The sequence below is a fragment of the Hermetia illucens genome, chromosome 1 (genome assembly GCF_905115235.1).
Source record: "Hermetia illucens chromosome 1, iHerIll2.2.curated.20191125, whole genome shotgun sequence".
Classification (NCBI taxonomy): Eukaryota; Metazoa; Arthropoda; class Insecta; order Diptera; family Stratiomyidae; genus Hermetia; species Hermetia illucens.
The window spans coordinates 4369520-4395652 of record NC_051849.1 but is presented as its reverse complement, the minus strand read 5'-3'; the positions used below and the strand labels follow the sequence as shown (position 1 = coordinate 4395652).

At 47.7% G+C, this 26133-nt stretch overlaps 1 protein-coding gene across 1 annotated transcript; it reads left to right on the top strand.

The window, feature by feature from the left end:
* Positions 1-232: 232 nt before the first annotated feature.
* Positions 233-21657, top strand: LOC119650469. Its single transcript, XM_038053357.1, has 6 exons — positions 233-518; positions 8485-8648; positions 8709-10001; positions 10058-10280; positions 10373-12804; positions 20238-21657. Exons 1-6 carry the CDS (start codon positions 461-463, stop codon positions 20469-20471), a joined length of 4404 nt encoding a protein of 1467 aa, XP_037909285.1. The 5' UTR covers positions 233-460; the 3' UTR covers positions 20472-21657.
* The last annotated feature ends 4476 nt before the right edge of the window (positions 21658-26133 follow it).

Sequence of the window (26133 nt, the reverse complement as noted above, 5' to 3'; positions counted from 1 at the left end):
TCATAGAATTTATACGTAAGACTTCTATGCTTGTGCTAAGATTCCGATGATATAATTTCTACTAAAGTGGAGGGAATATCTGCGAACCAGGCTTCTAAAATCTACAGCATTTTGCAATCAAAGACCCAAACAAAAGTCTAAATCAAATTTTCCGCGCTCCTCCACAGACAACCCGCAGCCATCTTCACGCCGAAGAACGTTCTTTCATTCATTCCTTCCATTCATTCAACCAGCCAATACGCAGACCAGGTCACGTGACCTTAGTATGTGTCACCGTGCGATACTCGAAAAGTCAAAAAGTGCAATCAACAATAGTTCGCTGATCGCTAGGACAATGTCGCAATAAAAACAATTGGCCGTGGAAAAACCGCGTTCGAATTAGCCGCCTTGGAAGCGGGACCCGGACATTTGGTCGTCGGTGCAGCTTGCGGCGTCGTAATTTCTGTTCGAGTCCGTGAAAATGGCCTACATAAATGTGGCGGAATGGACACCAGATCAGGTCACCGACTGGCTGAAAGGTTTGTAAACTGCGCTGAAAACCGGCGGATCTTAGCAGTGGGCGTAGTAATGAAAGCACACCGTTTGCCGATTGTGATAAATTTTATTAATAACTGTTCGATTTCATGCGGCTCAACTGTTTTCACTGCTCACAAAAATACACAACATTCAATTTGCTATGGTTCACGCCGTGGATGTAAAAAGGCTTTATAACTTCCAAAATACACTCAGACCAAAGTTCACTTTGCAAACATTCAAATGCGGACCATGGTTGCAGGTCCGATACCGTTGTCAGAACATTTTCTTGGCACCCTGCACCCCTCGCAGAGCTATCAAGCCAGCCTTCTGGAATATGCCGGGGATGAGGGATTGCGAAGTACCAAACCAACTTGTATTCGGAATAGTCATGAGACCAGCTACTTGGTTCGTGGTAGTGTGGCCGAAGTTCTTAATGATTCCTGGAAGGTGACCCATTCCAACAACTCCTACCACTTTGGCAGGTTGTCCCTTTGTCTTGAGCACGCTCATAATACTAGCTGCGAGGAGAAGCGAGTGCGCCAACACTACATCGCGCTCGGTAACGAACGAGCTGTAGACCGAAGGCAAACGATGCCGCATTCCGCTGAGGGGCTGGATGTCGCGGGACTTGTAGCGCTCTACGTCCTCGAAGGTCATCTTATCTCTTTCACTCGACTTGGCCGATTGCTTGAGCATCATAGCAAGCTTAAGCCGCTGGCCCATGGACATTCCCGCTGTCGCCCGCTTCATAGTAATATTAATCGGTCGATCCCCGAGCATAATCTTGCAGTTTTCAACCAGAGCACACTCCGCTACAGCTCGTCGGCATTCACCGCCGGGTGCGACCCCCAATTGCCTCGTGATATTGGCGCTCATGTTAAGGAAGGAAATATAGAACATTCCCCCCGAAAACCCATGCTCTTGAATGATCTCACGTTTTTTGGTTGACGTGAGTTCGGAAGCTTCCTTGAGTAGAGTTTCCTCATCGTAGTGCAGCACATGCACGCGAAGTGGACATAGTTCCAGAACAATCGCATCGGGTCGCACATTTCGCACAACGAGTGATACATCGTCCTGGGACTTGAGGCTGAAGTGGGCGGTGCCTATTAAGTACACCCGATCACCTTCTTCCGTCCGCAGAAGCTCCACAGTTTCCGGCAGATTCTTATCAAACTCATCAAGACTTTTGTATATTTTTATATTTGTGGGAAGCTTTGAGCCCATATTCTCCGCTTTGTTCCTTCTTCAGAGGACACCTTGCTGCTGATGGAAATGTTTTCTTGTCTGCAATCGTCGCGCTCTTGAATAGCAGCGGCCAAAAAATGGGGCATTTGTTATAGAATCCTGCAGTCAACCTAATACAATACTTATTTGTCGTCTACCCTTAACTCGAATCCATCTAACCGATTTTGTTTCAACTCTAAAATAATAAACACATATAAACGAAGAGCAGCCCCCTTTGGCTTATTGCAGCGAAATTTTGAGGAATAAAAGATATTTGTTACGCCGATTTTCTCTAATGACAAAAGGAGCTGCATTTGAGGTCTAGCGAGTGCATACTTGGATTGTTTAGTTTTGCGGGCAAGTGAGCCGGACAAATGGCTATCGAAATGCGCTTCGAGTTTTTGTGGAGTTTCTCGATCAGTGATGATGCAACTACGATGATTGCTTTAGTGACTGAAAGCGTATCAATATGGAGAGTTTTACATGCTTGGCAACCTCACTTATACTTGCTATTATTGTGGAGTAAATTTGTTGGGCTTATCAACGAAATTCATCAGATTGGATGCATTAGGTCGAGTAAATGATGTAATGACTTGATTTGGTCGCATTGTAGGCTTTCGCAAATGGTTACTCTGCCATCTTGGCTTTGTGTTGATTTCTGTTTAATATTTTCCAGAAACACGGTGTTCAGGAGCATCGATTACATGTTCCTCGGACTACACGGAGTTTGGCAGGAGTAGGTAGGTATCAGTGGCCGTTCTGAAGAGCTCAATTAACGCTGTAATGCATCGTTTGATACCACAAGCTCCCTAAGGCCATGACTGCTATTATGAAAGCAGAGGCCAGCCGGCTCAGATTGTCAAAACCAACTTGTAGCATTCAGGAGGAAAAGCAGCCGTCCCACCCACCAAGCTAGAGATCCCTTTGAGGTCCTCAAAGAATGGTTAACATGGTGTCTGTAGCATGGGCAATCGCAAAGGAATTATCTGAGGGCTTCCCCTCAAGCGTAGTCCCCTATAGGCCAGTGCTCCGTGTGCATAGTGTAGCCATAAGTTCTGTCAGTCAAAGAAATCTTTATTTCTCACGAAGTAATAAAGCAAATCAATCAAAAAGTACACCATTAGAAAAGAGCGAAACATAGCGCTTTTAAACCAAAGAGAATTATTCAAAATGGCCGCCGCTGACAGCTATACCGGCCCGAAGTCTGTGAGGCCATGCATCGATCGCTTCACGCACAGTGTGAAGTGACATTTCCCGAGCTGCACGCACGATGCTGGCCTTCAAACTCTCCAAATCGGTGTAAGTTCGATCGCAGGCAATCTCCTCTAACTTAGCCCAAAGGATGTAGTCCAGAGGATACAAATCTGGGCTGCCTGAAACACATTCATTTGCGGTTATGAAGTCAGGAATATGCGCCGCTAACCACTGCTGAATTATCTTGGTTTTGTGAGCGGGGGCCGAGTCCTACTGGACACATCACGGCTTTCCAGCGAATAGAAATTCACTCAATGGCTCGACAACACCCTCTAACATCTTTTCGTGTACGCTCGCATTGCTTTTGATGCCGGCCTCGCAGAAATGAATATCAGTTATTTCGACATATGAGACGCCCCACAATACCATGACAGAAGTAGGATGGTGACGACGTTGGACTCGCGGAGCATTTTCTTTGGCTTCATAACAATTGTGAGCATATACTCGATCATTTTGTTGGTTGAATTTTTCCTCGATGGTAAAAAATTTTTTATCAGAAAATAGAATTTCGCGATATTTTTTTTACCGGAAAATCGTTGCAGAAGAGCAGCACGCCGAGTTCGACGTACTTTCTTCAGTTTTAACGTTAACATATGGCACCGCCGGTACGCACCGAGATCGAGATCTTCTCGTAAAATACGACTCATACTTCGAGTTGAAACGCCCATTTCCGCTGACATTCGTTTCTGCTTACAGAGAGGATTGCGACGAACACGTACGGCATGCACGACATTCGGGCGCGGAGTGCCTCTCTCATGGCCTGTCAACCACATCAACTGTTTGGCGGTATCGAGCTAATGATCTAAAAACGCAGCTTTTTTTTAGCAAACTATGAATCTTTTTGAGCGTATTCCCACATTGGTGCAACGCAATAATCGCGATTTTTTTTTTCGTAGTTACCGAGCTTCATCGTGTTGTCGTTCACGCGCTATTGACCTTTGGAACCTAAAATTCTGACGGAACTGGGGTATGATTAGGTACTATCCGTGCACAGTGTTACCAGTTTCGGCGGCCTCGCATCGACTGACAGAACTTATGGCTATACTATGTAGATCGACGCAATCTTATATGCATTTGCACCCGTCTGGCACAAGAGCTCTCGCCATCGGGTTTTGTTATAAGCAGGCCAAATCCTTTACCTGGCATAGGTGGTGGGGTCTGCGACTGCTAAATAGGGTGAGCAGATTCCACCGTTGAAAGACGCCAGCGGGACACAAACTGCACCCACCGAGGGACTGCCAAAAGCAGAACCCGTCCTGACCAGTCCGGCAACCCGCCTATTCCCTTCTACGTTTCCATGGCCGGCAACCCAGAGGAGGTCGCCCAGACTGTTCAGCGCGTTTCTGCGCTGTCCCACCAGCCTGGAGTATATCGTCGCTGAGTACAAGGCCCTATTGGCCGCTTGGCTGTCGGTCAGAAGGGCTATGTAACGCTTTTGGCTCGGATCATGCTCCAGCCATTCCAGAGCGACATTTTTGTTGTCCCTTAAGAAGTGGGACATGAAAACCCTAGTAGGGCTTTTAACGGGACACTGCTCCTTACACTGTTTTCATGTCCCACTTCTTAAGGGACAACAAAAATGTCGCTCTGGCGACCCCAGGTTGTGTCATGAGAATTTTCGCCTGCCGGCAAGAGTTCAAATTTCTCCACTAGATTACGTGAATCCTTGCAATTTTGACCCTTCAGAGTAGACTTGACAGTGGACGGCCGAATGCCAAAAGCTGGTTCTAGCCCCACCATTGCGGATCCAGATCCTCGGCGAGCAAGTCTGTCAGCTTCTTCATTACCAGTGATGTTTGACTGCCCTGGCACCCACAGCAGGAGTGTTTCGTTCAGTCGGCCAAGTTTCAGCAGCACCTGATGACAACTCCACTTTAACTGGGTTGACATGTCGTTGCTGTTTAGTACTGACAATGCTGCCCGACTGTAGGAACAGATTCGAATAGTGCGACTTCTCCATTTTTGTCGCAGACATCTGCTGCCAATGAAATGGCATTTATCTACCCCTGGAATATGGTCGTCATTTTTCCGAGGGGTGGGGCCAGTTCCGCAATCGAATTACCCGAGAACATGGGGGTAGATTTAGGAGAGCTTCAAGTGCCGCAGTCGGCGTAGTACTCATTGCTCCATTAATACTTAGGCAACCAAGCCTCTGAAATTGCGTTAGCAGCTTCCTGCTGTTAGCAAAGTTCAGTCTCGGCCACCAGACGATGCATGCATACATCAAAATGGGTTTTATTATAAATGTGTACATTCAATGCATCCGTTTTGGTGAAAGTCCCCAGGTCTTACCTATCGCAGGCCTACAGTATCAGAGCAATCTGCGGGATTTCTGATGTTAATCTGAGTGAATTTATGCGGTGTTTCCAACGATTAATTAATTGAAATAATAAAAACTTGTTGTTTCTTTTTCGTTGGTGTGGATATTTATTCTTGCAAATACCGATATTTCGGGAACCACTTGTTCCCTTCATCAGTGCTAACAAGTAGAAAAGTAGGTATTTGCAAGAATAAATATCCACACCAACGAAAAAGAAACAACAAGTTTTTATTATTTCAATTTCTGATGTTGTTCCTCGATATGGTGCTTACGTTACAGGATATCCATTACCAGGAGCCATAACAGAGGAGAGAGAACCCCTCCCTGTAGGCAGCCGTGTAGGCTGGTTTTCCTGGTTTGGGAATAAATATCACCTTCAGATCACGCCAGTTAATTGGAATATAAGCGTGTGTTAGGCATACACGATTTATATTCCGAATATGTAGACCCATTATTACTAGCGCAGGAATGATGCCATCCAGACCTGCAGACTTGTATCTATGGAACGAGTTAAATGCCCATTTCACTCGCTCCAGTTATACTACTTTACATGCCAGATTTCAGTCTCTCGGTTGAGGGCTGTATGTATCTGTCGGCCCCGAGATGAGATTTGAGACGCTGCTTACGAAGTTCACTTTAAGCAAATGGTTTGCCGTTTCTTCATCGCTTTCTGTGTACCTCCCCGTTTTGTAAATGCAGATAACCCAGCTTCTGGCTATGTTCTTTAACAAGGATCCGCTTCAACTTTGAGGCGTCGCTGATCTTAGCGACGCACGAACCGAGATAGTTCCTGGAGCTATAACGTGGAATCCACGGCCCATCTGAGAGGAATCAAAGCAGGGGATGGATATCGTGTATTCGCCTTTGGCGTCCAGGGGATGCTCAATGACTCTCCGACAGCCTGGCCTCAACCCTGGTCCATACCTTTGATGCTAGCGTAATTGCCATCCGCCAGCGCCACGCGTAAGTGGCTCCTGGCCATGTCGCTGAAGGGTTTCGCAGTTCGCTTTTTCCAGAGGTTGCCTAGCGTCCGAGCTTTGTCCCACTATGCTCCGCTTGATGTTTTGTTCGACCTCGTCTTGAAATCGATTGCGTTTCAGAGCTACGGGCTCCACCTTCTGCTCGTCTGCTAGGCATTTTTTGTTATATTCCTCAACAAACGCCTGGTATTCAGCGAGGCCGCTTTCATCCCGCTAGTCGACAGTACCGGCCTCGTTATTCTTAGCAATCTTGCTGAGAATATGCACGGCTTTCTGGCACTGACCCTTGAACAGCACACAAGAGGACCTTCGCTTCTTAACTGGTTTCCGGTGAGCGACGTCTTTACTTTAGAGGGATCCCCTGACGTCGAGGATTCCGGGTTAGGAGTACTATGTCTGATCCTCGCTACTAGTTTATCTGTCGCCTAACTCCTAGAGGTCCCTGCGGTTGGTTACAGCACCACACTGAGTATACTGCTTCCACGGAAAGTGAACTCTTTAGGCGAGTATGATCTCAACTGCTCGGCAGCCAGTGGGTGGAGACATTTCTAAAAAAAAAATCGTCTACACCAGGAATATTAGTTGGAAAAATTCATAAAATGTCTACAGACAGAACCAAGGGAAGGGCCTGGCAGTAAGGGTGCCATCGTTTTAGAGAAAGAGCTCGGCAGCACGGTTCCACCGCCTCGAGACATAATTTGCTTTTGCCAGCGTCATAATGGTTTAACCACGCGTTCGCCGGGTGGAGTAAGGAGATAATTGAGTTTATTTTAGACATGCTCGAGGACTGCTCTCACAAAAAGCTGCAACTAAGTCACCTGCTGATATAGTTAACGCCAGGTGACAGAGCTGACGCTAAGCCAACTGCTGCACGAAATGAAGCAGTTTTTGTTGCCGCAGAGACTTCGAGACAGCACACTGGCTATTCTCGCATATGTGGACTCCGAGTCTCTGAAACCACTCGTTGCCAACGACGATAAAATTCGGTCCATGCGCGACTCCTGCCCAGTTACAGTAGTAGCGCTAACTGCCACCGTTTCTGAATTGTTGGAGACAGTCGGTGCCTTGGGTTCGGGAAATAACACTGGATCACGGTCTGGATTTGTGTTTCGAAAAGGCGATCGGGTAGTAGTAGCACTACAACGTCTGCCAATTTACGACCTCTTGACCCGGCGCACTAACTTATCGATATGGTTCTTTCCGCATCTCGGAATTATAGACTAACACTATAAGTCTTAAAACTAGCGGCAGCAAATTTCTCGTTGATCCGCTCGTAAGACTACAGATAGGTAGACACGAGTTCAGAACTTCGACAAACTTTTTCTTGGCTCTTCGCTATCGCGAATATCAGTACTCCCATCTTGCGCGTACACTTCCTGTGACAGCATGGGCTGCTAGTTGATCTGCAAAACAGATCCCAGATTGGCCCTTCAACTTATCTTAGGTTACCAGATAGACGATGAATGACCAATATTCCTTCCATCATTTTTGAAAACTTTTCCGATCCACATATTCGCGCAATTTTCTAAAAATACCGCAACACTAGACTCTCTTCCGTTATCATAATGTTCAGTATCGTACCGACACCGCTGGCTCCTCTATTTTTGCCCCCATTCTTCTTCTTCTTTTTCTTCAGCCTTTGTCCCGTTCACAAGCGGGGTCGGCTCGTCGTGATCGGTTTCGCCATTTGGCTCTATCGAATGCCTGATCTGGGTGCAATCTCGAGGCTTTTAAATCCCCATCCAGCGTATCAAGCCACTGTTGTTTAGGCCTTCCTTTTGGTCGTTTACCATCGACTTTGATGTTCAGACCAATCTTGGCAAATGAATTCTCGTTAGCACGAACTGCGTGACCATACCATCGAAGACGCCTCTCTGGCAACTTTTCCACGATCGGTACAACCCCATAACGATCACGGATATCCTCATTTCGGATGTGATCAAAACGTGTCACGCCACTAGTCCAACGTAACATCTTCGTCTCCATTACCGCAAGACGTCGTTCATTGTCTTTTATAGTTGCCCAACACTCAGAACCATAGAGAGCGACAGGACGGACGACATTGCGGTAAATTTTCGATTTCTTTGCCCCCATTACCACCACAGAAGCTCTCAGTTGCGCGGGAAGAGTTCGAAGAACATTTCTAAATGATTTTAGTCTATGCTATATACTCAACACATAATTTCACAGGTTTGGATGATTCTATGAGGCACTATGTACATTCCTTCACGAACAACGAAGTAGGAGGGAAACAATTGCTCAATATCCGGCCATATGAACTCGAACAACTTGGGATGATATGGATCGGTCATCAGGAGATCGTGTTAGAAGCCGTGGAACATTTGAGGAATTTTGTAAGTAATCATAGAAAACTTGATGAATAGATTTCAAAAATTCGAATTTTGTTGCAACAGCACTATAACATCGATAAAGAGAACTTACAGTTCCTCGCGCTGCACGTAGCCACTGCAGCACGCAATCTCTACAAGCAATTAAACTATCACTGTGATAAGTCGAAACTAGAAACTCAATTGCTAAATGATATTTCGCGAACGATTGCCACAACAAAGCCGATTATCGGCTGGTTGGATCGATCTCCATTCAAGGGCCAGTTACAATTCAATGAAATTCGAAAGAATATGCTTCGTCTTGGATTGGAGATGGCAGCGAGCGCACAGCGGGACCGCTTCGTGGAAAACCCAGTGGATCAAATTAGTGCACTTGCGGAAAAGCTGGCGAAACTTGCCGACTACATTATTCAAGACATCACCGATCCGATGCTTTTGCAACCGTGCGCTTTGAACTTAGTCACATTGAAAAAGCGTGAATCGGAGTTGGGATTCAATGTGGTCCCGAGCTACCATGGTATTCATCAAATTAGTGATATTAAACACAACTCTCCTGCGCACAATTCAGGCAAGATTGAAGACGGGGATGAAATTGTTCAGATCCATTATCAAACTGTAGTCGGCTGGCAGTACAAATCTGTGATGATGCAGCTGCGAGAATCATCTCCCGACGTCCTGATAACTCTCAAGAAGTGCCCTAAGCATACGAAAATCTATGGGCAAATATATATGCAACCATATCGATTGCCTAGTAAGAAACGCGCTTTGCCTGGCAGATGGGGCGACAATCTACCCAGTCCTCGGCCTGCCCCGTCAAATGTTCTTGCGGTTGAAGACTTTACGTTGCCCCTGAAAATCGCCGAGAAGCACAACTCTTCCGACACCGACTCCTCATGTAGTGATATTCTAACACCAACCGATTTAAAATCGCCTGACAATCAACGTCTGTATATGCCGAAGCCGCGAGCGGTGCTGCAACGACGAAATACAATTTGCGGGACCGAGTTAACACATTTGAAAAACATTGGAAATATCCCATTCTGGGACGAACGGAAACTTCGCCAAAACGATGAAGCTTCATCGCCTAGCCTGCGAGACAAATCTGTTTCGTTTGGATTTGGTCTGGAGATCGCGGCGAGACCAGCAACATGTTTGGGTTTAGCTGGAAATTCGAAATTTAACGAGCATCTGTTGAGCGGTATGAATAACTCATTGTCACAGGTATCGACTGACAAACACGGAACGAAAGGTGAAGGCACCGTGGCTGGCAATGAGGGCGGCAAATCGAAACCGGGGGTGAGCAAGGTAGTTCGGTTTGACGCCAGCATGAATTCCGATAACTACCCAGTAGATAATAAGGTAGGTTGATCAAGTAAGCTTTTGACGAATTTGAAAATGATCCTTTCCGTTTGCAGTACACTTGCAACGTAGAAAACACCATTTTAGAAACTTTCGAACCAATTCCTTATGCAGACGAAGATGATGTGAATCAATGCTTTGAGGAAGATAGGTCGGCGAGAAATAAGGCGAATTCGGTGGAGCCTGTCCAGTGTATCAACGCAGCCGTTGTGAATCGGAGGGGAAGGCTCGATAAAAGCCATAGTACTCCCGCTTACGATAACACCGGCGAAGAGTCTGGTACGTTTCTCTCTTTTAAGTCAGGAAAAAAATAGTTTAGTTTTCAATCGTTCCTTGAAGTTGACAATATTGGTTTCGTGTTTTTTCTGCAGATACACCACCAGCAATTGAGCCTAGAAAAGAATTTCTGCAAAGTACGCCACCTCCTGCTCCCCCACCACGTCCAAAACGCCAAGTAGAATTACAACCGCCAGCTATCCCGCCGTCACCAAAGCCACAACTTCTACTCCAACACGATAAAGTTTCCCTCCAATACCAACCAACTCCATTGAAACCTTCTCCATTATCCCAAACAAACAACAGCGTACTTTCTACAACTGCGTCTGTGCACCAACACCCAAAGGAGCAAGCAATCAAAGAGGAAAGTGAACTGGTAACACCAACAAAAACGAAAAGTCTGACTTTGAAAAAGAAAAATAGTTTGTTAGCCAAACGTCGCTCAGTGACATTGAAATCATTAGGGACAAGCGATATTCAAGGACATTTGTATCGACGCACAAAAGACAGACAAGGCATCACATTCTGGGCGAAGTTGTACTTTGTTCTGATAGAAACGATTTTGTATGGGTTCAAGAGGAAGGACTCGCGCAAGGCCAGTTGTATGGTAGTCTTGCCCGGTTTTACAGTATCTCTGGCCAAGGAAGTACATTCTAAGCAATTCGCGTTTAAGGTCTACCACCAACTGAAAACTCTCTACTTTGCTGCGGAGTCTGTAGAAGCTCTCAACCAGTGGATGGAATACATTCAACAGGCCACGCTTCAGCAAGAAAAGCCAAATATTCGTAATGACACGAGCGCCGTTGGGTTTTCGGCCACTCCAACAACCGACGCGATTAGAGAGATTTTTTCTGAAACTGATAACACGGATGACGAAGAAGATGAATTGGTGACATCAGGGCCTGGTAAGCAGCTTACCACGCCATCGCCCATTCCTTCAATTCACCTATCGAAGTCTGGATCAGGACAGTTTGGAAGCCCTGGGTCGTTGACTCCGGATAATGCGGCAACAGGATCACCTTCAAAGCACGAAAGATATCTAGGTTCTCTGAAGAAACTGGCCGCTTTCAAAAGTGGAACCGAAAAGAAACCGTCATCGAGCGATATTCCTGTTCCAACGGCTCAGTTTCGAAGCTACCGAAAAGTGCCCGGTGGCACGCATGGTCTGCAGATTGGAACCAATACGAGTGGCATTTATCATCAAGACGGAATGATGTCCGGCTCGATCGGGGCTACGGGTATGTCGGTCAATTATACAGCTGAGAGAGTCCGGAAGCAATCCATTACATCAACGTACAGTACTGACTCTAAGGGTGGCATGGGATCCGATGTTGATAATATATTGAACGGTGATGGGAGAACGCATTCGTCGGTTGGCGTACATTGCCAAGGGGACACATCACCAAAGTCAGACAATCCAAAAAAGTTACGCAAGAATTCTCCTTACAATTACATCCACGCCTCAAATCCAAACTTAGTTGAATTTGACTTCCATACATCGAAAGCAATGGATTGCTCACTGCCGAAAATCAATGTGGTCTCAAATGCCTGGGACCCTCATAATAACCCACAAGGTCGTGTTACGCTTATGGACTTGATGCTGCGAAAGAAAGAGGAGGAAGCAAGAGACAACTACAACAATCGAGTGCAGTTAGGAGTGGAAAAGAAAGAAGATCTTGTTCGAGTGCTTTCAAGTCGAAAGGATCACATGCACAATGGCAGTGGATCCACATTGGGTCATGGAAGTGGTGGAAAATTGTCCAAGATCCAAAGTCGAAGCCTACCAAAGACCCCTGACTATGAGATGAGTTTTAATCCGGACGATGAAGACATCAAACGAACACGAACAAAAGAAGGCCTCAAACTGCGCGATTTCGGCTATGAGTTTATCTACGGAGACGAGCCAGCGAACACGGATCTGCACAAAGCTTCACGGTCCTCTTCAAGTGCTACGGATAAAAGCAGTTCTTCGAAAAAGAAAGTAGCTTCATCGCACGGTACAGTTGTTGCAACGGAAAGCGGTTCAAGCACTGACAAATCAAGTCGAGGCGGAAGCTTCAAGAAAACAAAAGGAAAATTCGAGGCTTTCAAGACATCTAGCGAAAAACTATTCAACAAACCATTCAAACATTCAGACCATCATCACCATAAAAGTGGTAAAAGTTCTTCACATGCAACGTTCGCACCGTTAACATTACCCTTGAACAAGAAAACGAACATCTATGCACATTCCTTTGGGGCTAGCGACAATCTAACTCCGCCCCAATCGAACATAAAGAAGAGTCACACTTACAATTCAGAATTTAAAGATAAGAAAATCGAGAATAATCGCAAGAATTCAGCTCCCGTGCCGATTCTTACTAAATTTGTGATGGCTACGAAAACACCAAAAGAACGGAAATTGCTCGGATCGCCAAGTTTACATCGAGCTATTTTTGGACGACAACATTCAAACAACAATACATCAGGAGGAGGAGGCGGGGCGGATTTAGATCATGAAACTTTTTCGCCGATGATTTTCGGGAAGGTATGCCGATTGTATTTTTTATTAACTTGATGTAGATCCATTGTCTGGCTTTTGAGTCGTAGTCGATCTTTACAGCAGATATTCAAAAAAAGCCCAGTTTGCATGCAATCAAAACTACTTATTCATTCATATATCACATTACAACATTTAAATTTATTATTGAAACATATTTACTTAATGTTAGTGGGCGGACACAACCGCCTGCTTCCCTAATCGAACTCCAACTGACATCGAAAAACAGTTTTCGCTGCCAAAAATTGTCGTGGCTTGCAAACCAAAGGGGGTTTTCAGCCAGAAACTAGACGCACAGCCCCATCAACTCGGCTGCCGCAAGTCAAAGCGGACCCGTTGCGAGCTTCTCGTCCTGGTCGCGTTTTCTTGCTGGACGAAGGACTTTAGCCGAGCCAAGGAGATCCGTTTGGTTGTGCCCCCGATGTTGAGGCTATAATAATATCGGCCTCGCTCGAAAACTTCGAAGGGGCCCTCATAAGCTGGCTGTAGTGGTATCCGAGGAGCTTCCGTCCTAATTAGGACATGCGTAGAGGATTTGAGATCTCTGAACACGTCAGTCACGGTGTTCGCGTGGTTGGCGGGTGGTGGCGGCTTCAGTTTTGGCATTGCGTCCTTGAGCAGACGCAACAGACCGGTAGCCCCGACCTGACGTCGAGAACAGGATCGCTGGGGAGTCTCAGATTATCCCCCCGACTTGCAGCAAACTCTTCGCGATTGACTGGAGACCAAGAAGAGTGGTAGGACCTGCAACCAAGAAGGGTCGTCTTGGGATATTATAGCGGTTTTCAGCGCCTTGTTCCACCTTTCGAGCATCCCATTGGACTGAGAGTAGTAACTGGTTGTCCGGTGGCAAGGATTTTGCCCAAGTCTGAGAAAAGGGAGGACTCAAATTGCATTCCTTGGTCAGTGATTATAATTCCCGGCGCATCAAAGTGTGAAATTCATTCTCGACAGAGGGCCTCAGCACAAGATTGTGCAGTAATCTCTTTCAGAGGTATTGCCTCAGGTCACCGCGTGAATTTATCGATGATTGTTTGCCAATGATGTCGAGGTAGATTGTTTGGAAACGCTTGGTGGACCGAAGGAGCACTCCTACCTCCTTCCACACATGCTTTGTTGTTTTGTACTTCTGGCATGCGATGCACTGCTTGGCCCAAGAATTAATCTCCTTCTTCATGGACGGCCAAAAATACTTTGCGGTGACTAACCAATTCGTTGTCCGAATGGCTGGGTGCGCTAGATCGTCAACGGTGTGAAATACTTCCTTTCGAAAATTTGCCGGAATATATGGTCTTGGTCGCTTGTCTGACGTCTCGCAGTATATACTGGATGTCGAGCCGAAGATAGGAAACTCCCTCAATGTATATTTGGAATCGGTCCTCAAGCTCTGAGGAACTGCATCGTCCTTCTGCGTCTGGGTGATTGCCGGAAAATCGACGGTGGCGGGGATCTTGTCCTCTGCAAGCGTCAGAAGCCACGTTATCTTTTCCAGACAGGTGTTGAATATCGGAAGTGAACTGGCTGATAAAACTCAAATGCGGAAGTTGGCAAGGGGCCGTTTTGTCGAGCTTTTGATTCAAAGTGTGGCTTATGGTCTGTGAATAATGTGAATGGCCTGCCTGCAAGGGAATACCGGAAGTATGGCGAGGTACGCGGCGAGTAACTTAAACACCTGGACAGTCTCTGGAAACCACGCAATCAGACTGGAGTCTTTGGTTTTCAGCGCAGACAATAAGGCTTAACGCCCAGGATTGATGATGAGCGGCCTTGCGCAAGAAACGACGATAGAAGTTTAACATGCCCAAGAACCTTCTGAGATCCTTGACGGTTTTTTGGTAACGGGAAGCTCGAAGTTGTTTGCGCCTTGACCGGGTCCGGTTGGATGCCTTCAGGTGTAATCAGGTGGCCGAGGAATCTCACTTGCGATTGTAGAAATTTTTGCATTTCTCAACGTTAGGAACTAGACCGGCCTCAAGAAGACGTTGAAAAATGCACTCGAGATGTTCTAAATGCTCGGACTCAGAGGAAGACACGACCAGAAAATCATCCAAATATACGAAACAGAAGTTAAGGTTTCGTAGCACAGAGTGGATGAATCTTTGAACGGTTTGCGCCGGGTTACACAGCCCAAAAGTCATCCTAGAGAGCTCAAAAAGTCCCAAAAGCTTGCTAATTGCCGTTTTCGGAATGTCTTCGGGAGCTACAGGGATTTGGTGGTATGCCTTGACCTTAGACTTAGGTCGAGAAAATACGGCAGTTTGCGATAGAGTGCGCGAAGTCGTGGATGAGCCGGTCTGGAATCGTCTGAGCATTTAGACGCCACAAGGTCTCCATTCGCCCTTGGGTTTAGGGACCATGTGAAGTGGTGATGACCAAAACTGTCTGAAGGTCTGCAAATACCCTACTTAAGAAGTTCTTCGAATTCTTTCCGCGCAACTGCGAACTTCTGCGGTGATAATGGACGCACCTTAGAGAAAAATGGGGAGCCAGTAGTCTTAATATGGTTACTGAACATCATGCTTAACGGGCTCAGAGAGACTACGTTTGGGTATTGATGTTGCGATATTTTTGAAGAAGTGTGTGAATACGTGCGTCAGCAACGTCTTCAAAAACGATGGAAAGAGTGCTGGGTAAGCAGGATGAGATCTTTTCTGATGACCTAAGGAAAGTTGTAGGGTTAATAAGGGATCTGTTATGAATATCCATTAGCAAACTATAGTGGCACAGGAAATCCGCGTCTAAGATAAGCATACTGATGTCCGCGATTATGAAGCGAAAACGTTCATTGAAGTCCTGAAATCAAGTCTACTTGCCTGTAGCCATGCGTTCGGATCGAAGAAGAGTAATTCCGAATACTAACTCACACCGAGATCCTCTTTAACATTGTTTTGAAGACCAATTAACACCGTAGGCAGCAGCTGGATCCAATTTGCTTCGTCTTCATGGCACATTAAGGATGCTTTTAGTGACCGGGGCCATCATTCGATTGTTCCGTAGGTCGCCGGATGGTACGGGTTGGTGCGGGTTGCTTTACAGCCGGTTGAACAAGGCGGATTCAAACTGTGCGCCCTGATCCATGGTAACGGTGGTCGGTGCCCCATAGTGTAATATTCAGGTTGAGTAGAATGCTTCGACAACTGACTTCGTCGACTGTCCTTCAAAGGGCAGACCTCGGGCCAACGCGAAAACCTGTCGAGCATGGTGAAGCAGTATCGGAAACCACCTGACCGAGTAAATGGTCCGACGATGTCAATGTGAACCTGCTGGAACCGTTGGTCGGGCATCGGAAACGGTTGGATGGCGTTTTTCGTTTATTTTCCCACTTTCGAGCCCTGGCACTGCACACATCAGCGCGACCACTGCCAAACGAATTTCTTCGATATTGTCGTACTGTAATTCCGTTCTGCCTTAGACATCTTTCGCTGAAAATATGCGAGTGGTAACCACGGCTCCGACCGCCACATCAGACTCGTCGGTAACCAAGGCCAATGGCTTCTTTGGTTCGTAATGACCTAGTAGTGTAGTGGAAACCATGCTTTCGCGACATTCGTCGAATGTTCCAATGGCGGAGTCAGTCAAATTGATCCTCACATTGTCGTTTTTCGGCTGCAGATTCGCTGTATTAGAAATGAAACGCCGATAATAGTTCAGTGCTCTGAGAAACCTTCAGAGCTCTTTGAGCATGACCGCCTGAGGAAAGTTACGCAACGCTTTAACTTGCGATGCCAGTGGGGCAATTCCGTCCTGGTCAATGGTATGGCCAAGAAACTCTACTTCGCAGACGCCAGATATGCACTACCAGGCATTAATCACAGCGTCATGTCTGTTGAGTCGTTGGAAAATTATCCGTAGGTGTTGCTCGTGCTGCTCCAGGCTCACTGATGAAGCCAAAATGTCGGCTACGAAACGCACAAATCGAGTCCTCTTAATATGTCGCCCATGAAACGTTGGAAAGACAGGGCGGCGTTTCGAAACCCAAGCGTCATCACTTGAAATTCGTACAAACCGAACGGGGTGATGACCGCTGTTTTGGGTATGTCGCTCTCCGCTATGAAAAGCCCTTAACAGGTCTACTTTGCTAAAAATGCGTTTACTCGCTAGTCCTGCCAAAACGTCTTCGATTTGTTTCATGGGATATCGGTCGGGAAGTGTGATCGCGTTAACGCGACGATAATTGGCACAGGACCGCCAGGAACTATCCTTTTTAGGAACAAGGTGCAGCGGGCTCGTCCACGGTACTCGAATTCTAACTTTGCTGCAGTCAATTTCTCGGCAGTAAGCCGACGAGATTTTTCCAATACTGATGGGCTGGACCGGTTGTTATGATGTGATGTTCCGTCGATGGCCGTGCGGTTGAAATCCTGGGACTAACGCAGATCAATGCCGGAAATTGTCTCAGGATTTGGTGGTATCGCGTCTGTTCACTAACCGTAGCGACTGCTGGCGCGCCACTAGCCACACGTAACCCCTTTGCTGACTCACTATGCGTTGATTTCGGATATCTAACCCTAGGCCGAAATGGCGAATAAAATTGGCGCCTATAATCGCTCGGGACTCATCAGTCACACAAAACGGTAAAAACCTAACTTGGGCGACGACAATCGTTGCCCGAAGGTACTAATTCTCGACCCGTTCGCTACGTACAGCTCGTATGTCGACGGATTCGGGTGGCGGGCATTGCGCTTACAGGGAACCACAGAAATGTCGGCGCTGGTGGCGATAAGGAACAGGAGGCCCGTTGATTCGCCACGAATGTGAAGACGGCTTGGCTGCTGGACGCTCTCGACAGCGTCGGTACTAGTTTTCCGATCTCTTCGTCTTCGTAGCTCATCTGCACGGCGATCTGCGAGCCCGACTTCTGAACCGCGCATGATAAAAGCAGACCCTAACGGGCGACGGTAAAACTGCGGTTCAAAGATGAGCGGGAACCCCGGCCGGTGTCAGCCTTGCTACATTCAGAGCGGAGAGCAGACAGCTCCTTCTGCATAGCATCCAACTGCAAAGGTGGGTTCGCAGATGATATTGCAGTGCTTGTTGCTGGACGCACTGTCGAACAGGCGTAAAGCAGGCTCGGCATATTGATGCGACGGGTAAGCGGATTGATGACTACTCATGGTTTCAACCTTGCACTGGAAAAAACCGAAGTAGTCATCCTGACTAAAAAGAGAATTCCGACCCTGCGTCCCATATCGTTCGGCGAGTCGATAATCGAATCAAAATCAGCAGCAAAGTACCTCGGGTTGACTCTTGACTCAAAGATGAGCTTTTCTGAGCAAATCCAAGCAGCAGCGAACAAGGCTGCGGCTGGAGTTTCGGCGTTAAGTAGGCTAATGGCAAACATTGGGGGTCCTACGTCTAGTAGGCGACGTCTCGTGATGAGCTCAACGCAGTCTGCCCTGCTCTACGGCGCAGAGGTATGGGCTGGCGCTCTTAGCAAGGAGGTATATCGTAGACGCCTCGCGCAAGTACAGAGACGGGGAGCTTTACGGGTGGTGTCTGCGTACCGCACAGTCTCTGAACCGGCCGTGATGGTGATCGCGGGAGTTATCCCCGTTGCCCTTCTTGCTAGGGAGCGTCAGGCCATATACAAGCGCAAGGGAGGTGGTTGCTCGCGAAGAACGGCAACACACTCTAGACGAGTGGCAGCTCTCTTGGCAAAATGAAACTAGAGGCAGATGGACTGCGCGGCTCATCGGCAACTTAGGTGCGTGGCTGAATCGGAAGCATGGTGAGACTGACTATTTCCTTACCCAATTTTTAAGTGGGCATGGAAGTTTTCAGTTTTACCTGCACAAGATTGGAAAGGTGCGTTCTCCGGATTGTGTGTTTTGCAATGGAGTTGTGGACGATGCCCACTACACTTTTTTTTCTTGTGGAAGGTGGGATGGGGTTCGTCAGCAGCTCTATTTAAACACAGGGGATCTCTCTCCAGACAACATTTTGGAAGAGATGCTGAGGACTGCTGACAGGTGGAACCGTGTTGCCCATTACGTTCGGACCCTTCTCGTTGCTAAGAAGATAGAAATCGACCGGTGGAGGAGCCGGATGGCAGGGGGCTCCTTGAATTGACAGTTTCCTTCCTCCTCTCCCGTTGGTGAAAGGAATTCCCTGATTTGAAGGCTCCGCAAAAGGCGGGAGAGTTCGGGGGCTAGCCCGAAGTAATGTGACAAACGGTTCCAGGCTAGCTCTCTGACGATGGGGAGGTGTTTAGTTGGTAGTCCGACGACGTACCGAATCGGGAGTCCAACATTGTGTGCGTAAATGCATTCACCTACCCCACCCCAAAAAAAAAGGTGGGTTGGGGAGTTCAACTGTGGCTACGTATGCCGAATCTCGTGCTTCGAACAGTCTATCTGCCATCTCGATCAACCGTGAGAGGTCCTTGATCTCCGACGCGCTTAACATTTTTCGAACGTCTTCGGGCAATCGACGTAATCAAAGCGACTTCAGGAACGCTTCCGGAACTCTCGAAGCGCTTTTCAGTCGCTGGGAAGGACGCTGGTCGCCGAGTTCGAGGCCATTCAGAAGCTCTTGCAACTCTTTCTTCCTCGATACGGCAAAAGCACTTGTCAAGCGTTCCTTCAGTGCCTGAAACTTTTCAGCGGCGGACGGAGTTTCAATTAAATCCGTAACTTGGGCAAGATACTCCGGGTTGAGCTCGTAAATAATCTTGTCTAACTGAGACGAATCATTCGCGAGTCGATGAGTCCAGAATTGCACCTCGGCTCGTGTGAACCAAAGTTTTGGTCTAGATGACCAGAACGGTGGCAGCTTGAACGTTGCGACGGAGTGGATCGCCGAGTGCGGCTGTTCACTGCTTCCTTCTACCACGTCTGAGAAATCCTCATCATTCGAGGGTATGATCGGATATGCCAAACTAGCCTATTATCGAGAAAACTGCTGCTGCCCCGAAAGAATCCGAAAAAAAACACGCGGGGTTCAGCGCAGCCGCGTGCGTGTAGCTTAAACTCTCGAGAACTCGGGATTCGAACTTGCGACTCGTCGTATTTTCCTTCTCTTAGCTTGAGCGCCTCTACCGTATCCAGAGCCCCTGAATACGCACACTTCTGGATACACAAAGACTGTAGGAGTTCATCTCACGCAGCAGTTGGCTTGGCGCACGTTCACCCAGCATTAGTTCTGTCAGTAAGCGGTTAAATTTAGCCGTCGCTCTTACTGACCGGCGTCTTACGAGCTGCTCTTTCAACCGCCTATAAGGGCAGTCCTCGAGGACGTTGGAGACAAGCCCAACTGCCCGACCAACGCATAATTGAAACGAACGGCATCCGCTGTGACGCTGTCTTGGAATTTTCGCTGTCAAAAATTGTTTTTCGATGTCGGGGTCAAAGCTGTTCAGATCATCAGCTAGAAGGAGAGAGAAGGAGATCGTCTTTATAATTTTGATTTTGTCTCTTTTTCAGGCTGGGCACGGGACATCTGAAGCAATCAATGCGATAGGCAACGAGGACCTTTCGAGCATTTCGCAACAATCTTCAACACTTCCGCAGACCAGCTCTGCGGGAACGAGTACCCATTCAACACCAGACTATCCTAACATGGAGTACCCGCCAGTTTTCGAGCCCGAGACATACTCACTGAGTGATCCGAACGCAAGTCTGACATTGCTGCGACGTCGAAACGACCTGAACGAATGACCGATAACCAACATTATGGTTTCGCCTGTCTGTCTAATGTAGACGACAGTGCCGATTTCCTGCTCAAAATCTTAGGATCGAATGTGAAATATTTTCATTTAGATATTGGAATTGTAAATACTGTTTCTGTGTTTCTTTGACACGAGAGCACCATATCTTATTCAGACTTTTATATATACATGTGAATGTGCCAATGATTTGCGGAACGCTTCGCTTTGTGCAAGAATCGAAACTAAATTGTCTGCCAACTGATAGCCTAGTTAGCGAGCATATTGTCTTATGAAAAACCCTACTTAGTAGTATTTGAAGCGAAGACGACAAGAGGGCGCGGCAACGGTTTTCTATTTTTTTATCATCTTTAGGATGCGTTAGGGAAAAACGCTATTTTTGTTATTCGCATATTCAATGTTTTGCTTTTGAAAGCAGTTTTAATGGCCTTCAGAACACTCGTCTGAATTCCTTTTCTTTTTTCCGGAACCAAATGTACATATTTTGGGGCTGCCGAACAAGAGGATGACCCCTCTCTCGAGCGCACAAAATGTAACCGCAACACCCCACGCAGAAAAGTTTTAAGTAACTAATCTGCGTGTCAAATGAGGGGAATGTGAATTAAAGGCCGAAATTTGGTGACACCTTTGTGCCACGGGCCGATGCTTCAATGAGGCTACCCTCACTGCTGTGCCCTCAACATAAACGACTCAACGCACGATATATCGTTGATATTATGGTAACATGACGATGAATGGAAAAAGTGAAATTGGGACCTTTTTTACCTCCCATCTAATGAATAAAGTACTTTATTGTCGTTATCATTATTTCAAAGCAACTTTACTACATCTTTGTATTATGTATTTGTTATTTAGGCTACAGATATAAAGTGAGCACAGCTTAACGCGGGCCATTTCGAATATCAAACAGTTTCAGCCGATTTCCACTTTTGGAGAATCTGTAAGAAAGTGTCAAGTTGTTCTTAGTAAATTATTTGTAACTGTTTAAGTTTTTTTCGGAATATTTAGTGACCTAAGTGAGTGAAAGAGAAGAAGGACGATTTGGTAGACGAAATGGCCACAAAATCTTTACCTGTAGTGCCTTTTTAGAAGAAAGACTCGAAATTATTTAAAGTTATGTTTTAGAACTGTATTATTCATTTTTTAAACACTATAATATATTTGAAATATCATCTGAACCATGGTGTTTGCTTTTATCATTTCACTTTCGTAATATATAGATAGTAGGCTATGCAAATTGCTAACTGACTACCAACGACAATAAGCGCTGATCCCCAAACGCTGGCAGATCCTGCTGACGGTTGTGTAGATAAATCTGCAGTTCTGGAAGTGCGCCTCAGCTAATTTGTTGGTTTTCCTCCGAGACGAATATATCGGTATAACACTAATATAGGCACTCTGGATTGGAGGATGCCGACCCACCAAAGCTTTCCACAGTAAATATTACAATTTATTCCACAGCACAAGGGACACTGATCGAGACAGACTAGAACATTTATGGGGTAGGTAGATATCAGTGGCCGCTCCGAGGAGCCCAATTAGCGCTTTGGTGCGCCGTTTTGATGCCACAAACTCCTAAGACCGTGACTGTTGTTATGGGAACAGGGAAGCAGAGTCCAGCCGGCTCGGATCTTCAGAGCCAGCCCGTAACATTTACGAAGGAAAGCAGCTCTCCGACCCTACAGCTAGAAATCTCGCTGAGGTCCCCAAAGAATGGTTTACCCAGTGTCCGCAGCCTGACTCGAGCCAGAGCTGGGCAATCGCAGAGAAAGTGCCTGCCCACCAGCCAGGAAGATGTCGTCGTTGAGTACAAGGCCTTGATGGCCGCTTGACTGTCGGTCAGAATGGCTATGTTACGCTTGGGGCTCGAATCACGCTCCAGCCATCGACAGACTTGCAATATCGCCAGTACTTCCGCCTGGAATACACTGGCGAAACCTGGGAGACCATACGATTTGGATACACCGTGTATATTCGAGAAAACCCTCGCGCCGACTCCATAGGCCATCTTTGATCCGTCCGTAAAGAATACCGTGTCATAGTCTTGCAACACGCCGCCGATCTTCCACTTTGCCCTGGTTGGAAGGTCCACAGCAAAGTTTCTCGTGAAGTTCAGCTTGCGTGTGACATAGTCCGTGATGGATGCCCAGATTTCTGGAGGTATTTCATCTAGGATGTTGCTGTGGCCGTAGGACTTCGCTGGCCAGCATCCGGACTCACGTAGTCTGACGGCACTGCACGCGGCAACATATTTGATGTGGAGGTTTAGGGGAGGAGATGCAGGAGTAAATTGAGAACATCTGCCGGGCAGGACTGCAGAGCCCCCGTAGCACCTGCACACGAGGTTCTTTGAATCCTATTAAGCTTCGTTCTATTGTATTTCTTCTTCAAAGCCTGCCACCATACATTAAAGCCGAACGTCAGGATCGGATGCACTACAGCGGTGTACATCCAGAGAACCATCCTCGGCCGGAGACCCCATTTCTTTGCAAAGGTTCTCTTACAGGCATAGAAGGCTATACAGGCCTTCTTAACCCTCAGTTCTATGTTCAACCTCCAATTCAGCTTAGGATCCAGGATTACACCCAGATACTTTACATTAGAGGAAAGAACCAATCTTTGTTAATTCAGCTGTGGTAGATGGAATTCAGGTACCCTTGTCTTGGTGGTGAACAGCATCAGTTGCGTTTTGGTTGGGTTTATGCTGAGTCCGCATCTTGCGGCCCACAGGCACACCTTTCGCAACGCTCCTTCCATGATGTCGCTCATAATGGACAGAAACATCCCTGATACTAATATCACCAAGTCGTCGGCATACGCCACCACCTTCACCCCGCTGCTGTCCAATGTACGTAAAATTTTGTCCATTACTATTAACCAGAGCACCGGTGAGATGGCATCACCCTGGGGCGTGCCTCTGTTCACAGCTCTGGTCAAGTGGTTGCCTCCCAGATCGGACTGGATTATCCTGGTACTCAGCATGGATATAATCCAATGCGTGAGATACCCCTCCAATCCAATACCGGTCAAGGCTTCCTTGATGGCGTTGGTACTGACGTTGTTGAAAGCTCCTTCTATATCCAAGAAAGCAGCGAGGGTATACTGCTTGTGCTGCAGCAACCGCTCAACCGTGCCAATTACCTCGTGGAGGGTGAGACCAGAGAGATCTTCGTTCCACCACGGTGGCAGGGTCTTTTTGCTGTACTTAGCAGGGCACGAGACTTTGAAGGCGGTATCGAATGCCTTCTCCAGAGCCCCGACCTTTGACTCCAGTTCGTCTGCCGTGCCAATCCTACCAATTTGCGCACCGGAGAGTTTGTTCTTAATTACCTGACCAAACTTTCTCCAGTCGATCCTCCTGGGGTCTCTAAAGGGCTTGGAGACCTCTGCGGCGAGATCTAGACTGAAGAGTATCCAACTGTGGTCAGAGAAGGATCTCTGGTCAGACACTCTCCAGTCCTCCACCCTAAGAATCCCGTTGTCGGTTATTAGGGTGATGTCAAGGACCTCCCCCCAACCGTCACAGTTTTCTGAGCAGGGGAAATGAAAGGTTGGTGTACTGCCCCTGTTACACACCGATAGATTTGAAGTAATAATAAAATCAAAGAATGACTCACCTCTTTCGTTGATTTCGGAGCTGCCCCAAAGCGTATGCCTTGCATTCGCGTCGCAGCCTATCAGCAGGTTGACTTTCTTTACTGTTATGGTGCTCATTAAATGTTGTAGTTCTTCTGGCGGAGCTGATCGGTCGTGAGCCATGTACGCCGAGGAAATATACACGTTCTCTGCCCCCACCTGCTCCAGCTTGACCACAACTAGGTCACTGGAACTCAGGTCCGGGCACAGGAAAGCGTGCAGACTCTTCCTCGCACCTCTAGGTTTAGCCTGATCAGCGTCTCCTGTGCTGTGGAATAAATTAAAATATTTGCTTTGGAGCCCTTTGATGGTTCGGTCGCTTCCGACCCAGGGCTCCTGTATTAATGCGATGTCGATGTCTTCCTCTAAGAGGAAGACGAGCAGATTAGCCGAGGCGCACTTCGAGTGCTGTAGATTTATTTGCGTTACCCTCAGCATGATCTGCTTGCGTGGGGGGTTTGTCAGCCCCCGTCGGACCGTCGATCGTCATCTCCTCCAACAGCTCGTTGGCGGCGTCGATTGGGTCAAGGTCGTCATCCGGTTTTGCAGAGCGGAACACTTTTACTTTGGCATTCCTGACTCCGAACCACACATTATAATCGGCATTTTTCAGTGCCTCCAGGCACTCCTCGTTTATGCGGAGTAGTACGGGCTGGCAGTTTATCTGAGGTTCCTCCCCGCAGGAAATGGACGAGCTTGTCCTTCTCCATGCGGATCTTCGGCAACCAGATGCGAGCGACCGGTCTCCTGGGAATCTCGTCGTAAGGGATGATCTTGAGCTGAACGCCCTCCCAGGCGTCGCTGATCTTAGCGACGCACGAACCGAGAAAGTCCTTAGAGAACTGGTCCATGCAAGCTATTACGTGGAACCCACGGACCACCTGAGATGAATCAAAGTGGGGAGTGAGTCCCGGGTGTTTGCTCCGGTCTCCACGAGATGTTCATAGACCATGCCCGACAGCCTAGCCTCAACGCTGGTCCACAGCGGTCCAGCGTTAGTTTGCCGCTAGCAGAATTGCCATCTGCCAGCGCCACACGTAAGTGACTCCTGGCCACGTCGCTGAAGGGCTTCGCAGTACGTGGCCCGCCGGCTGACGGTTGCTGTACAATTTCCTTCGGATGTTGCTTGGCGTCTGCGCTCTTGCCCACTCTGCTCCGCTTCCTATCTTGTTCGACCTCGTCTTGAGATCGGTTGCGTTTTAGAACGATGGGCTTCGCCTTCTGCTCGTCAGCCAGGCGTTTGCTGTTGTATTCATTGACAATCGCCCGGTATTTAGCGAGGTCTTTTTCATCCCGCTCGTCGACAGTACCGGCCTTCTTATGCTTGGCAATCTTGCCGAGAATATGCATGGCCTTCTGGTACTGGCTCTTGAGCAGGACACCCGTGGACCTTCGGTTCTTGGCCGGTTTCCGACGACCGACATTCTTGTCGGTTTTCACTTTCGAGGGATCCCCGACGCTGAGGGCTTGGGGTCAGGAGTACTATGTCTGGTACTCGCTACACTCAGCTTGACGGCAGTGGGTTCCAGGCTGGAAGCCACTAGTCCGTCTGACGCCTCGCTCTGGGAGGTCCCTGCGGTTGGTTTCAGCACAACGGTGCTACGGCTGGCACCGAGTGTACTGCTCTCGACGGCCACTGTCTCCTGGCTGGAGGCCAGCAGCTCGTCCTCCGATGATGTGCCTGGCATCATCGCCTGCTCTTCTATCGTCATTTTAGTTTTTTTGTTAATTGAGTCCATGTCTTGGTTCCACGAGTTGTCCGGGAAGAATGTCCACCTTGGTTGGCCCGGCCACCAGGGTAAGGGTCTTATTTGAAACTCAAGGTGCCCAAGGTATTCAGAGTTCGCATACTAAAGACCAAGCTCCCCATTGGCCACGCAGACCTCGCCGTATGCTGTTCCACCTTGGCTTGGGGTCCTATTAGCACCTTCTCCAGTGCAGGGAGGACGATCCCCGAGCTGTTGCTTCAGTCCATCCCCCCGCCAGATCTACTTGCCCCTAACACATGACCAGCAGAC

Bases quoted from the DNA above. Each gene is read 5' to 3' on its own strand.
- LOC119650469 (XM_038053357.1), top strand. From the start codon at position 461: ATGGCCTACATAAATGTGGCGGAATGGACACCAGATCAGGTCACCGAC. The intron at 8,649-8,708 runs GTAAGTAATCAT...TTGTTGCAACAG, and splicing joins TGGAACATTTGAGGAATTTT to CACTATAACATCGATAAAGA. The intron at 10,002-10,057 runs GTAGGTTGATCA...TTCCGTTTGCAG, and splicing joins ACTACCCAGTAGATAATAAG to TACACTTGCAACGTAGAAAA.